We start from the raw sequence: 14,607 nt of genomic DNA, 5'->3' as shown, positions 1-14,607 counted from the left end.
AAGGATTGTCTCATACGACAAACACACATATATATGTGCATAAACACACACACACACACACACACACACACACACACACACACACACACACACACACACACACACACACACACACACAGTTATAGTCAAAACAACCCAAAACACATGATGTGAGAGCACTTCAAAAGGACTCAAACAGTCTTTTAAGCTAGCGATGGTGCTGCTTTTAACATTTGACAGTTATCTGCTAATTTTTATTTATTTATCTACTCATTCATTCTGCTATTAATAAATTTTGCATTTGGCAAACAAAAAACTCAAGATGCCACATTGAAATATGCACTTTTATATCTGTTTATTGTAAATTTGAACCTGAAAATAGAAGAAAGGATTATTATACCATGGAAATATGAGAATTGCTCATTATAAACACATGTTTTTGAGAGGGCCTTGTGTTTAGGATCAGGGGGACAGATTTTACAACCTCAAACGCCCCTTCGGCACAATCTACACACACAAAAAAAAAGTATGATCTTTGAGAACAGGAGCTGTTAAACTGTGTCGGGTATATTACCAGCACACAGGCAGGGAGGGCCCCGCTCCAATTAGCCCAGAGTAAAGCTGGATGGATTAATTGGAGTGGGTCTTGTGCAAATGAAGTGCGCTCTCTCCTCTCCCCATTAGTGCTGCTGGGCCAGATCATCTGAGCACATTTGTCATGATGAATTAGCGGCTGCGAGTGGAACGGGCTCGTGGAGTGTCACTGTGCTTTCACGCCTCTCACTTCCATGACACCATCAAGGGGAGATGAAGGGGCTGCGCTGCGATGAGAGAAACTGTGACAGTTGTACCTAAGCCTTGCAAATGGACACTCACTGCTTTCTTCATGTATTCCTTGGCGGGTCGTATTAATTCATTCTTCTGGCGGGTTTCATATCCCCTCCTGACTAGATGATTAGAGCATGGGTTAATAGTCAGTATCCTCAAAGATTTCCGCCTCTTGAGACATGAAACCAAGGGAACACCTGTGATGTCCGGCCTGAAAGAAGACCTTCTAATTTAGATACAGTGGGGAACTTGTCTAATGATGTGGATAATAATTATTCAAACACAGAGACGAGCAAGAAAAGGGAAGATTTGTTCTTTGACAGTAGACTCGGTTGAAGAAAAAAGGCCACATGTGTTTTAAATTACAGCTAGGAGCAGTTCTTATTTTTGTCAGGGCTCTCAAACTGTCATAAAATCAAAATAAAAAAGTAGAGTTTTCATATAGAGGTGTAATAATTAAAAGGCTAAGAGGAGAGCAGGTGAGGGGAATATTTCCCATCAGGTCATTCAGTCTTGAGAAACAGGCGGTGGAGGAGCGTCCCACTGATCGTTTCTGCTTCACGCATGTTGCTCTTGGCATGGACTTCCAGGACAAACACAGAGAGTGTGGGGGAAAGAGGGAAGGGGGTGGGGGGTAGAAAGAGAAAAAAAAGGCTTCCTTGGCATCTGTGCGTTCACTTTGAAAATTAAGCCCAGCAAGAATCCTGTAGGGAAAAAAAAAGCTCAAGCTGGCAGTTGTATTGGGGTTCTATTGACAAGAATAGTCAATGTGCTTGGGATTAAAAAGCAATCCTGCGTTCAATATGACACCTCCCTACACGCTTTTATGAGTGCCAGTGTGCGCCTTGTACTTCAGAAGCTGTGGATCGAGCTGTCTACACGGGGGACAATCAAAGTTGTAAGAGAGAGCAGCCTTTCCGAGCTGAGTGAGCAGAGGCTTGCTGGATATCTCCGTCGCTCTCCCGCTCTCTTTTTGAAAACATGTGATCTAGAAACTCAACTCAGCAACCAAGCAAATGAGATTAAAGCACCCATAACCCCCTGCCACCCTCCCCACCCTCCATAACCACCACCGTTTATGCCTAGAGATGGCTCCGGGGGCTGTTGATTTAAATGCCATCCACTACTGTCAGAGCAGATCAATCATAAAAAGCATGGTGTAATTGGCTTTTAGTGACACAACACAGTGTTGCATTTATCAAAGGATGTTGTACCATGTGACTTAGGAGAGCCTGCTCCTCGCTATTGATGTGCAAGACCGTCAAATTCCTACTGCTGACTCAAAACATTCCCCAATACCGCGATTAGGGGAGAAATTGAACAAAAGTATTAATAAGATACAATTCAATGGGCTCTAATGGCATGAAAGTTTCAAGAACAATGTTGCCCAAACATCAAAATACAATTTGTCCAAATATCTGGACAGTACAAAATAATAATATGAACATTAACACAACATTAAGATTGATATACGTGTGTGTGTGTGTGTGTGTATCCCTCAGGTTGTGGCATGTTGATACATATTAGGCAGCGAGATGTGCCCTGTCTCCTTCTCCTAGGATTATTTTTCATTTTGAGGGGTCATTAAACTCTTTAAAATCTGAAATAACAGAGTTGAACTTGTTAAAGTAAATATTCCTTATTTGATTGAAAGTTTTACATTGTAGGAGGAAGTGCATCTCTGCCTCAGCCTCATCTGTTGAACAGTGACCACATTCTGTTTTCTTTTGGTTGCTATGATTTTTTTGTGTCGTCCTTTTTCGATTGCCAGTTTGTGTTCACTGAGCCTGTACTTGGTTAGGATCTGTCTCTGCTTTCTATCTCTGACAGTACAGAGAGATATTCTGCTAATTCATAATCTCTTGTTAGGGCAAGATTACACTCTAATCTACTTTGGCTTTTAGTTTCTTCTTTCCAATGTTCCAGATTGGTTTCTTTACATTGCGCTATAGTTTGGTATACTCTTGGTGTTTGGAAACAGTGATGGTGTGAGACTGGTCAGAGTGTGTCTGAGAGGAGGCAGTTAGTCTCAGCACCAACTGACATAGGGGACTCATTTCGGGGTTCAGCTCTTGGGTTTGCAGGGCTTTGGAATGGAGGGTGTCTAGGGGGGCTGGATTTAAGGTGATTAAAAAATGTGAGTGCTCTCTTTTGAATGTTAATTATCAGCGGGTATCTTCTTAATTCTGCTCTACTTGCATTTGTTGGTGTTTTTCTGTGTAGGCTATGCGTAAAATGTATCTGTTTGTCCCAACGGGTATAGCTATGATGTGTATGAGTGGACCCCATATGTCAGTACCATACAGCGCAATGGGCAGGATGACACTATCAAATATTTTGAGCCAGATTTTAATTGGAATTTGGAAATTATAAGATTTTGCATAATAATTGCATTTAGAGCTCTTCAAACCTTTTAGTGCATTCACCGCCATGTTGAAACTCCCTGATGTTGCTATGGTTACATCAAGGTAGGTATAACTCATTCTATGTTCAATGATATGATTATTTATGGTAAACTGGTATTTTTTCTCCTGACATCTGGAGCACTTTTGAAAAATCTTGACATTAGTTGTCTTCATATTTACTGCCAGGGCCCAGTTCTGACAGTACTTTTCTACTATGTCCAGCTGCTGCTGTAGTCCTTCAGCAGTAGTTCAGTAGGAGACAGTAGACCAAGGTCATCAGCATAAAACACAGACTTCACTTCTCTATATAGGAGGGAGAGGCCAGGAACAGCACATTGATCCAAATGAACAGTAAGTTCATGTATACACACATTAAATAACTTAAATTGTAACCCTGACGAATTCCTGTTCTCTGGGTGAAGAATTCAGTTTGTTTGTCTCCAGTTTTAACAGCACACCTATTTTCCAAATACACTGATTTAACCAGATCATACATTTTACCCACAATGTAGAAGTCTGTAATAGAGCTCTTCATGTCAAATAGAGTCGAAAGCTTTCTTGAAATCAATAAAGCAAGTGAATATCTTATCATTTTTTGTTTGGTGTACATGTTTGTTAATTAAAGTGTGAAGGGTATATACATAGTCGGTGGTGCGATGCTTTGGGAGGAAGCCAATTTGATTTTTACTGAAGATGGGGTGTTCAAGGAAATCTAGTATTCTTTTATTTAGAATACTACAAAATAATTTACCCAAACAACTGCTGACACAGATGCACGATAGTTACTAGGGTCTGATTTGTCCCCACTCTTATGAATTACTTGGTGAGTGTCTCTCTAGGTAGCGGCAGAGTGTTGAAGTCTAGTGAAAGACTGTGGTATCTGCCCACTGGGATGAAAAAGGGTTTCTACTGGGAGAGAACAAAGAGCCAAATGTGTCATATCGCTGGTTGAAGCCTGTCATTTCTGCACAGGAGGATCTCCTAACATGAAAAGAGACAGAGGGAGATGCCAAGCATGGGAGAGATGCAACCCTGGCTTCATGTGAAGATGTAAAACCAATATGTAAATTGTGCGACAAACATAACGGACTTGAACTTGTAACCTCTAATATCTCAGAGGAGAATATTATGAAAACTAGAATTGCAAGTATAAGATTGTTTTGTTACCTCACACTGTTGCAATTGTAGCTGCAAATATGAACAAGACTCTGCTGAAGATGGAAATATGTGGCAGAAATTGTCTGGACAGTAAACCCACAAATTCCCCAAAAGTCACCAATTCACAACCATCAGTTTTGTTTTTCTTCTTTTTTATGGGTTTCTTTTAAAACAAAAAAAACACAGTAAAGCACAAAAGAAATCCCCACCAAAAGTCTTCTGCTTGCTAAAATCAGAGGAAATACTGTGTGCTTGGTGTAAAATTTCTACCCCTCTGTACAGACTGTACATAACATCTACAGCTCTACATACATTTTGACAGTGTTTAAGTTTAATCACATGAATAATTCAAATTCTCAGCTGGCTTGATTCCTAATAAAACACCAGTTGCAGTGCAGGTATAGTTCATACCCCCCGACCCCCCCGACCCCCCCCCCCCCCCCCCCCCCCAACCACCACCACCAACACACACACACATATAAAACATACATTATGAAGTGTTAAAATCCTGGCAAAGATCGACAGTGAAAATCAATAAGGAGTAAAAATGAAGGAAATATATTTCTTTGTACTCAAGTATCTGTAAATTTCACATCACTCTGTACATCCTCCATTTGCATTGTGCTCTAACAAAGAGCTGGAAGTCTTGAGGTGCAGTGTGTGTGTGCAGATGTGCTGTGCTACAAGCAGCAGAGCCAGGCAGCCCTGAGGCAACACACGCACACACGCACACACGCACACACACACACACACACACACACACACACACACACACACACACACACACACACACACACACACACACACACACACACACACACACACACACACACACTGTGACCGCAGGCTGCCCAGGCCCTGGTAGGCCCAACTGAGCCCAGCCAATTCAAACACTGTGATCCCCCTGATCTGGGAAAGGCCCTAGCTCTGAGGAATTTGTCCATGCAAATACATCCCATTTCCTCTGACAAAACACCACCACATGTCCAAGCCTCAAGGACCCACATTCTGCAGGGCTCAAGTGGCCTCTCTATTCACCGCCTGGGAGCTTTTTACTTTCTGGGGCCATGCTAGTTTCCTACTGCTCTCCAAACATGAACTGCATCAATAGTCAGACCATCACATTCTCAGTCTGGCATGAGAAAGGAATGAAAGTTTCCTGAAATATTACATTTATTTGGACTGTGTTTTAAAAAAAAGTGATCAAAAAGTGCAGGCAATTCATCTGATTCGGAGGAATTATTTCTGTGATACTGCTGTTTGATATCTGTACTGATGCAGAAACATTAATATACAGTGCGTGTGTTTGTGTATGTGTGTGTGTGTGTGTGTGTGTCTTGACATCCAAGATCCATTATTTCCATCACAATCAGTCAGAACTGCAGGTCTACGAGGGTGTCCCCTAGTGGTGACACTGCGACGAGTCGACCCAGAGTGTGAAACCACCCTGGTATAACAGATTTCCATCAGATCCCTCCAGATAATGGTAATTTCACAGATAACAGTGAATCTAAAATGTGGAGTAAAATGCAAATTAAATCCCCCCACAAATTTTACCCTGAAGAATAGATTTATAATTTTCTTATGCTATACTGTATCTCCCTTAAAACGGCGCTCCATCTTTTCCAGGACGATAAGACGGAGCCGAGCGTTTCATAGCTTTTATCTAATGAGATGATCTGCAGTTTCACAAACTGCAATGAGAAAATTGGACCTCCAACTCCCAAAAAATAACAGAGTTGACTGCGAGCGTATTGCAGACACACTTCCTTTAAATGAACATGGAAAAAAAAAGGCGTGCACTAAAACTACTGTTCAAACTGTTCATTTCTGCGATAAATTATAACACTGACTTGATCCACCGCTTTGAATGGCGGGCAAAAGTGCAGTAGCACAAAATGAAATAAAGAAGCTTTTAGACCTAATTGACACAATGGCAGCGGCAGTAAACATTACAGCATATCTTCGTTTGCATTCAGTGCCTTTGTGCGCTGAAATTAAGTGTTTGCTGAATTTGTTTTTATAGAGTGTACTCCTCTGAAGCCATTAATTGCAGAAAGGAAGTGGCTGAAGGCTCCCTTGTGCACAACCTGCAATTGAAGTTTACAGACACATCACACAGATTCCTACTGGAGTCTCAACTAAGGTGTCTTTTGTGAATTGAAGCTCCTTTAATGCCACTGGGAGTGAAAGCAGGCATTTACAGCTCCCTAAAAAGGAAGTGAATCACATTATGTGGCTTAGCTGAAAAAAAGTAGGGAGTGGGAATCTGATAATTTAACACATCTATTAGCATTTCAGCTAAGTCAAGTGACCAGGAGGCCTCAGCCACGGCTAATGACGAGCACATTACTACCTTCATTTAACCAACAGAAAAGAGGTGGGAAGAGTTGCCTTTGTGTTCTCTAAATATGGATTCTTCATCCCCTGGGTATTTAGAAACCTTATCATAAAAATATCCCACTGCACCCACAATCTGTAGATAGCATTCAGCAGTGGGAAACCAAGAGGGACAGCTTAGTGAAAATAAAAACAGAGCGCCGTGCAGAGAGCTGAGCCTCTCAAGAGATAATGGAGACTGCAGATTTATCCGAGCACGGCACATAGAGGCTTGAAATGAAGAGGGACCAGGAGATGCCTGGGAGCCGCGTCTTTAAGAAACCCACTTACCTGAACATTTATGGAAGCAGTAGACACCAGCACAATTCACACAGTAATACAGTCAGAACCCTGCTATTGTTAACAATAGTTTGTCTCAAAGAAAAGTTTCCATTTTGATTCCCATTGTGGTTAGCGGTAGATAATGTTCCTGTTAAGTGTCAGTGGCTGAGATGTTCTACATTGCTACAGTATGTGTATTTGTCATTGAGGTCTGTATCACAGCGTACCTGTTTTAGTTAAAGGGCTGGAAAACAGCTGCTGCAAAAGTTTGTTCTCTGATGTTCTCAGCACCACAACGATGTCTGCAGGAAGAGTGTCTCTGTTTTTCTCCAAAAACCCATTCACATTGTACATGACCTGTCGAGTAGGATAGAATAGGATAGAAGAACAGTCTGAATATTACGCTCACAAATTTAAGGGGTCAATCTGATTTATTGTTAACTCTTGTATGTGGCTGGGAAATGTGACTGAAATTAATATCATCATATTAGGAAGAATATATTTCTGATATCGATGTATATCATGATGTGGTAGATGGTCAAAGTCACATATAAAAATGATAAAACTGATGATTTCTTGATACATTATGTCAAAAATATTGCTTCACACACTTAATACCTAATCATTTTGGTTTTTAATTACAATTATCTTAAAATCATTCATTTAAACAACAGAACTTTGTAAAAGCATAACATGATATGAACATATAGTTGCAGAAAATCAATAAATGATAAAAATGAATTATATTGAAACTGAAGTGATGCACAGACTTTGATACCTTTCCTGCATAATGCTGAATTCCAAAACAAAGCTCCACACGTTTAGGTATCCAGAAATACTTGCAGCGCAAATTGTCCTCAAACTTATCTGCAAACAAGAAATGAAAAAGAAAGAACGAATCAAAGACACAAAAAAGAGATTTCATGTGGTGCAGTGCAGTAAAAACTGTATAAACTGTGTGAAAAGCTGCAGCTACTCTCAACCTCATACCTTCCTGATTTGTGTTTGTTTGATGTCTGAGCATGTTGCAGGTGTGGCTGCAGTCTTACCCACTAAGGTCTGCTCAGTGGCCTGAGGGAAGCGGCTCTCCTCATCCAGCAGGGACAGCAGACCCATGGGCTTGTGGAGGAACATGTCCAGGATGGGCCTGTTGTCCTCGTACTCCACCAGGCTGGCATCCACTCCCTCACTCTGATATTCCATCTAATGAGTGAATGTAGAACAATCTAGTTCATGATTTTCTCTAAATGACCCAATTAAACAATCTGGGCTAAATATGATTTTGTGCATGTGTGAGGGGAAAAATAAGTTTCTAATCAACAAAACCAAACAGCTGCAGCCGACTGTGTATGTGTCTATGGCTGAAGTTTACAGCATAATAGAGTATTTTACTGAATGCATAAAACAGCTCTGAACTAACAAATAGAGCCACTTACTTATTCATAATTTATTTCAATTAGCAAATAACCCAGAGTCATATCATATTATTGCATCTATTTAATTTCAGATCAAAAAGTTGTTTTAAATATATATTTTACTAATAAAGTGGAACCAATGGATCTAAACCGTCCTCATGTTTAAGTCATTAACTCAGAATAATCAGTCTCTGTGTACAGCAAGACATCCACACCAAATAAAAAAACACCAGCCCTACATCAGGGGCAGCTGGTAAATCTTTGTAGACGCGAAACTCTTCCGAGGGTTTAAGGCCTTATTATTAATGATCACTACTGTAATCAATGTATAAATGTAGATTCCAATAACGGTTCTGGTCCTGGAGAGTGCTGGAAACTGTAAGTGAATGAGCAGAGACTGTTCCCTGAATTAATTATACTGTTTGTCTTTTGTTTAGTGTATTCTAATGTGCATGTGTTGCTGTATGCATTTCAGCGTAAAGTAGTTTGAGTTTGCATGTAAAGAAATGTGCTGTATGAATAAAATAGTCACCTGTTGCCTTGTAATTGCTTTTAGAAGGACTGTTGCAAAGTTAAAACAGACTAAAGGCATTATGGTAAAATGCTTTTTGATTAAGGTCTATTCATATCCATCAAGGAAAATAAAGACTTCTCGCACTTCAGCGTAAACAACTTCATTAAATCAATTAAGAGACTAATTTGGTGGCGCACAACAATTCTTTACAAATCACAACCCCCGCAACAAACAAAATGCTTGTGTTGAGAGCATCCCTGCCCTGATAGATGCGTAAACACACAAATAATATTAAAATGACTGATTTGCATAACAGTATTTAAAGGCTCAATATACTTCATTGCTGAGGAGTGTTGTTTGGTGGATGCTTTCATTCCAAGCATAGTACATTTGCATCTTAAGCAAAATGCATTTATCACAGACGTACTATTAACATCCATAATCTTCAACTCACCTGTTCAAGGGCAAATATGTGCTGGTTGAAGTAAAATTGGATCTGCTCATTTGCAATGTTGATGCACAATTGTTCAAAAGAGTTCTTCTTGAAGTTTTCAAATCCAAAGATGTCCAGGATTCCCACATTCATGCCGCTCTCTGCAGCACTTCAAAGGAGGAAAAGGGGACAAACAAACTTATTCTTCTGTGTAACGGAACAAGCAAATCCCAGCAGCCATATTAATTGATAAAAAATTAATGATAACGCAAGTTCAACCCAAATACAGAGTCTGGTCTGGACGGCCTAGTCTGGTGAGAAATCATAAACATCAGCTTTCACAATGTCAGAGCTTCGTAAATTACTTTATTTCACTCTGCATTGATTTACCCTTAAGTCATTTTCAATATGTGCACAAACAATACATATTTCTACAATACAGAATGAAGATTTAACATCCTGTATTTTATATTCAGTGCTTGGAGCTGCTACTTTCATGATCAGTCCTTTCCCACTGTATGTAGAGGTCACCTTTAGCCAGTGCTACCAGGTTATTAATGGCATTAAGGAAACCAAAAAGATGACTGGAATGCAGACAGGATTCTGGCTTTTATACATCTCTGAGAGATGACTCCTTGACAGTCGACGCTCATATTTATGAAGGAATTCTTTTGGATCAATGAACAGCCTCTTTGCAGTCTCTCTGAAGTCTTTTTAATCATCTGAACATTATTTTCTCTGCACGCAACTCTGTATCAAAAATTTATTAAAACTTTTTTTTTTTTTGCTTGTCTTGTGCTTGCCCATTGATATTCTCCTCTGCATGTTTGCATTTACCTCTACAGACTTCCATAAAGGTCATCAGAGCTTTGCAGAAACTCTACGTGATCACCAGAGACACGAGAGAGCAACTGTGGACGTCCGTTCAGATGTTCATCACCAGCACACACTCACCAGATATTCATGTCAGGCTGCAGCAGAGAGTTGATGCGGTTGACTATCCAGCTGAACAGGCGTCCATACAACGCCTTGGACATGGCATCTCGGACATCAACGGCTTTGTCCACAGTGTTGGTGCGGATGATGGTCTCGCCCCTAGTGACCACACACTGGGAGGTCAGCGCCTCCTGGAGCTCCTCAGGGCCGATGCTGAGGAGAGACGCAGCTGAGAGGAGAGATGAGATAGTTTGATAATCAAGAGCTCGTCTGCCATTATCATTAGCATAAAAATAAGCCCCAACAACATTTTAATGCGGCTGTCTTTGCTTCTTTACATTTTTTATGTAAATGACAGGGAGTTCTGTGCTTTTGGATGTCTTATGGTTTCATTTTCTTACAGGAATATTTTGTTTTTCCCCTTTTTTCTTGGTAACAAGATATGATTGTTTAATTAACTTTTTGTCATGTACATAAAGACTCATAAGACATCTAATATATAGTTGCCATAGTGAAACAATAATAACAAATCATTTCACAACATAAGAGATGATTTGTGAACACATTTCTCTTCCCCTCTCCGACACTCTACAGCTAAAATCTGCCACAAAAAAAGGTTCCCTTCTTAAAACACAACTCAGGTCTTTTCAAAATCATCCACCCAGAAAATATCTGCAGACAAGGAAGGTATTTTACTACAGAGTGAAGTCCTTAAATCACACAAGGAAGAATTAAACATAAAAAAGATTCCTTTTTTTAATCTCATCTAAATCACATAACCAAATCTTCTCTCTTCAGGGAGACCATTACAGTAAACCTACATGTTTCTATGGCTTCAACAAGAGTATCGCAGAGTATAACAACACACGGTGCCAAATATATCTCACCGTTCTCTAAGGCCTCTGAATTCGGCACTTCACTCTTATCGGTCTGGTGTTGGGATGTGATAGCAGTAAATTCAATATTGCCAGTGTTCAAGATGGCTGAGAGAATTCTGTAAACAGAGTTGACTTCCTAAAATGAAAAGGAGAAGCAGATACAAATAACATAGCACTCAACAGATCTGTAACCAAAATTATGTGTATTCATCTGAGTATAAAAGTACCTCTTCAGTAAAGCCGATGTTTCGGAAGCACTCCTGAATTGCATCAAACTGCTCCTTGTACATTTTGCTGGAGACGATGTCTTGCATCACTTTGCAGTGCCGACTGTCGATGTACCTGCAGATGCATATTATTGATTGTCACTGTCAGTTTCCGTGATGGGAAATGAAAAATGGCAGGATTTCTACTGTATGAACACGTCAAGGCCAAACTGCAGCACTGACCTTGGAGGTGTCCCGTCCGGTAACCTGTAAGTCTTCAGCTTATCTTGGTGGTAGAGTCCAGCATATATGTAATAAAATATGTGGAAGTTTTTCTCTCCCCTGAAAGAAAACAAAGTCATCAGAAATATAACAAAAATAACTCCAATGAGACCGAGTGTGAGAGGCACATACATAGCCTGTTTGATGACCCTCGACTTCTCCAGCAGGTACTCTGATATCTTGGCCCCGATGACGGCTCCTGTGGGTGTGAACTTCATCTCTAGGTACTTTCCGAAGCGGCTGGAGTTGTCATTGATAGCTGTGCAGGCGTTTCCGAAGGCCTCTACAAGGGGGTTCACCTGCAAGATCTTCTCACGCAGTGTCCGATTGTTGGCCTGAGAGCAATAACATATTTCTTATTTTCTTTCTTATTTACTGTTTATCAGTGTAAGAGGATGGCCCAGTTGCAATGTCCCCCTTTACTCTCTCACAGACTCTGACAAGTACTTCCTCTAAATCAACTTCTTGCAGACTTTCTTGCTTAACGGAATAAACCGCGATGCATAGGGTTGTGACACCAAAACAGCAATGACCGTGGAATTGCAAATCAGGAAAAAAAGGAAAATAAAACAGAAGCGAACCAACATACTGTATGTATGTGTACTTGTTTGTCCTGTGATGACATGATGATGACTTCCAAATATTTGTAATCCAACAACAACTGTTGGGGGGGACACTGGAACTGGGCCGACGACCACACAGCTACTATACCTTTCCCAAGAAGGTAAGATGTTGAACAATCAAATGGGCACTCTCTGTTTTCCCAGCACCGCTCTCTCCACTGATGATGATACACTGAAACAAAAGGAAAACATCAAGAAAGGATTCTTCTAAATCATACACAAGATTATTCTGTGTTTTTATCTTATTTTTACAATAATTTTACAATCAAAGGGTGTTCTGTAGAATACCTGGTCTTTGCAGAAAGTCACCATGCCTTGGTAAGCTGCATCAGCAGCAGCAAAGATGTGTGGAGGGTTGTCAGCTCGCTTCACACCGTGGTACAGCTTAGAAAACTAAGAGAAGACACATGCAGAAAAATACCTTGATTTATTTAAAGAGCAGGTCAGTTTAAACTAATTTTCACCAGACTTTATGCTCCCACACACCCAAGACTTGTTGTGTTCCCTGCTACAGGAAGATAACGTTCATCGCAGTTTAAAGATGATACAAATGAGGTCCTCTTGTGATGAGGACAGCTCACAATACACTTTCAGTAACTGAAAGTGAAGAAAAAAATTGGAGGAAATTGCTGACTATGCACCAGAATCGCTTAAAATATGCATTAAAAGAACAGAAATTGATCAATTACAGCATGGTTTATGGTGCAAGTGGTATTTTAAAATCTGATTTCATCCAAGATTTTTGTCTTGTTAGTGTCTTTTTTTTAATCCAATTTTCACCATTTTTTCATATTTAAAAGAGAGAGAAAAAGCCTAATGAAGCTCTTGCTCTTATCAATGTTAATAAAATATCTTTGATCATACATCTTCATAGGCTGTGTGTGCAGTCACTACCAAATAACAAGCAGGACACATAGAGTATGGTATGTTCACCCACTCAGGTGGGACCAGTGCCCGCATTTACGAGCAATCATTCATCATATCCATGTGATTGAGAAACTGCTGGGAACATTGTGTTACTGGTCCATAACCAACCTGGGGAGAGTAGATGCTGAGGTTTTGGAAAGGATTGAGAGCGATGAGGATGTCACCAACATAAGTGTACACCTGCAGCTCATCATACCTCTTCTGGAGATGGCTGATTATTCTCTCCTGCAGAAAAGAAAAAAAAACCCTGCATTATATCAAGAACATTGTACCTAGGGCCGATCAATGCACAATGAGATAAACACATTAAATCTTACCTCATCTAAGAACTCCAGGTTTACCAGATCATCATCGGGACAGCTCTCTATTATGAGGGTTTTACGAGTATTGATCCGTTCGTGCCTGTATGAAGCCAAGGACATGATAATGCCTCAGAAAGCAGTAAAGTGACCACCAAATGAGAAAACAGTAGTTTGACTGGCTGAATGTAAGACCCAGTCACTTTCAAGGTTTGTGTGAAGCCCTTAAAGCCTTCCCAGGGGACACATCCCCCATTATCAGAGGCGGTGATTGCACTTCATCTACGTTTTGACCTATCACTTTCCAATGAGCCCCAGTGGGCAGAGGTCAGCACAGAGCCAGCTGGCTCCACAGGACTGGGGAAAACCTCAGGGGACACCAGAGTGTGTGAACGAGAGCAAAAGAGAACTCAGTCTGTGTGTGTCTATAATGCATGTATGTGTGAGTGTGCACAGTAGACTGCAGTGTGCGATAATCAGCCATTTCTATGAAATTTAATCCTACTAACATGTACTGTCTGTGTGGCCAAAGCCTGATAGCTTATTCTTCCGTCATAGACCTTCATTGTAATCCAAAAAGTATTAACAAGACTGGATAGCAGACTCAAGATGGCGCCCATTCATTTGAATGTGAGTTTTCTTGCCTCTCTGTTTGCTCCTGTGTTGTGCAACACTGCACATTCAAATTAGTGCTTTTATCCCTGGTCCCACCTGCACTCAGCCCATTCATTTTACAACGGTATGATGTCATGCACATAAAATAATTATTCAAGGCTATGGAAAAAGTTTTACACATACAAAACGTTTAAAAATGTATTATACCATGAGTAAAGTTGTCTATTTTATAATGAGGGTCTATGGGGAAAATGCTGCAGAGGATTTTTTTGTTGCAGTACTGCAGTTGGCCACTGAGGCAAACTAACAGAAAGGTTAAGTGACGGAGAGGGTGTATGATGCTGTACTTAGATACAGCGGCATTTTGAGCTACATGCTAATGTCAGCGTGCTAACATGCCCATAATAACAATGATGCTGATATTTAGCAGGCATAATTTTTTACCATC

General features: G+C 40.4%; 1 protein-coding gene across 1 annotated transcript in view; it reads right to left on the bottom strand.

Annotated features, from left to right (window-relative positions):
• Positions 1 to 14,607, bottom strand: part of myo3b (myosin IIIB) — a 66,723-nt gene that overhangs the window by 29,671 nt on the left and 22,445 nt on the right. The window contains exons 12-24 of the mRNA XM_042427147.1: positions 13,563 to 13,647; positions 13,354 to 13,470; positions 12,607 to 12,711; positions 12,407 to 12,490; positions 11,828 to 12,030; positions 11,657 to 11,755; positions 11,435 to 11,549; positions 11,217 to 11,343; positions 10,348 to 10,558; positions 9,415 to 9,562; positions 8,081 to 8,234; positions 7,810 to 7,898; positions 7,259 to 7,388 (exon numbers count right to left, since the gene is read on the bottom strand). Coding sequence (XP_042283081.1) covers positions 7,259 to 7,388; positions 7,810 to 7,898; positions 8,081 to 8,234; positions 9,415 to 9,562; positions 10,348 to 10,558; positions 11,217 to 11,343; positions 11,435 to 11,549; positions 11,657 to 11,755; positions 11,828 to 12,030; positions 12,407 to 12,490; positions 12,607 to 12,711; positions 13,354 to 13,470; positions 13,563 to 13,647 — 1,667 coding nt within the window. The remainder of the gene's footprint in view (positions 1 to 7,258; positions 7,389 to 7,809; positions 7,899 to 8,080; positions 8,235 to 9,414; positions 9,563 to 10,347; positions 10,559 to 11,216; positions 11,344 to 11,434; positions 11,550 to 11,656; positions 11,756 to 11,827; positions 12,031 to 12,406; positions 12,491 to 12,606; positions 12,712 to 13,353; positions 13,471 to 13,562; positions 13,648 to 14,607) is intronic.

This window comes from Thunnus maccoyii, chromosome 11, assembly GCF_910596095.1.
Source record: "Thunnus maccoyii chromosome 11, fThuMac1.1, whole genome shotgun sequence".
Taxonomy (NCBI): Eukaryota; Metazoa; Chordata; class Actinopteri; order Scombriformes; family Scombridae; genus Thunnus; species Thunnus maccoyii.
Note: the sequence above shows the minus strand (reverse complement) of the source record. Positions and strands in the feature narration are given on the sequence as shown.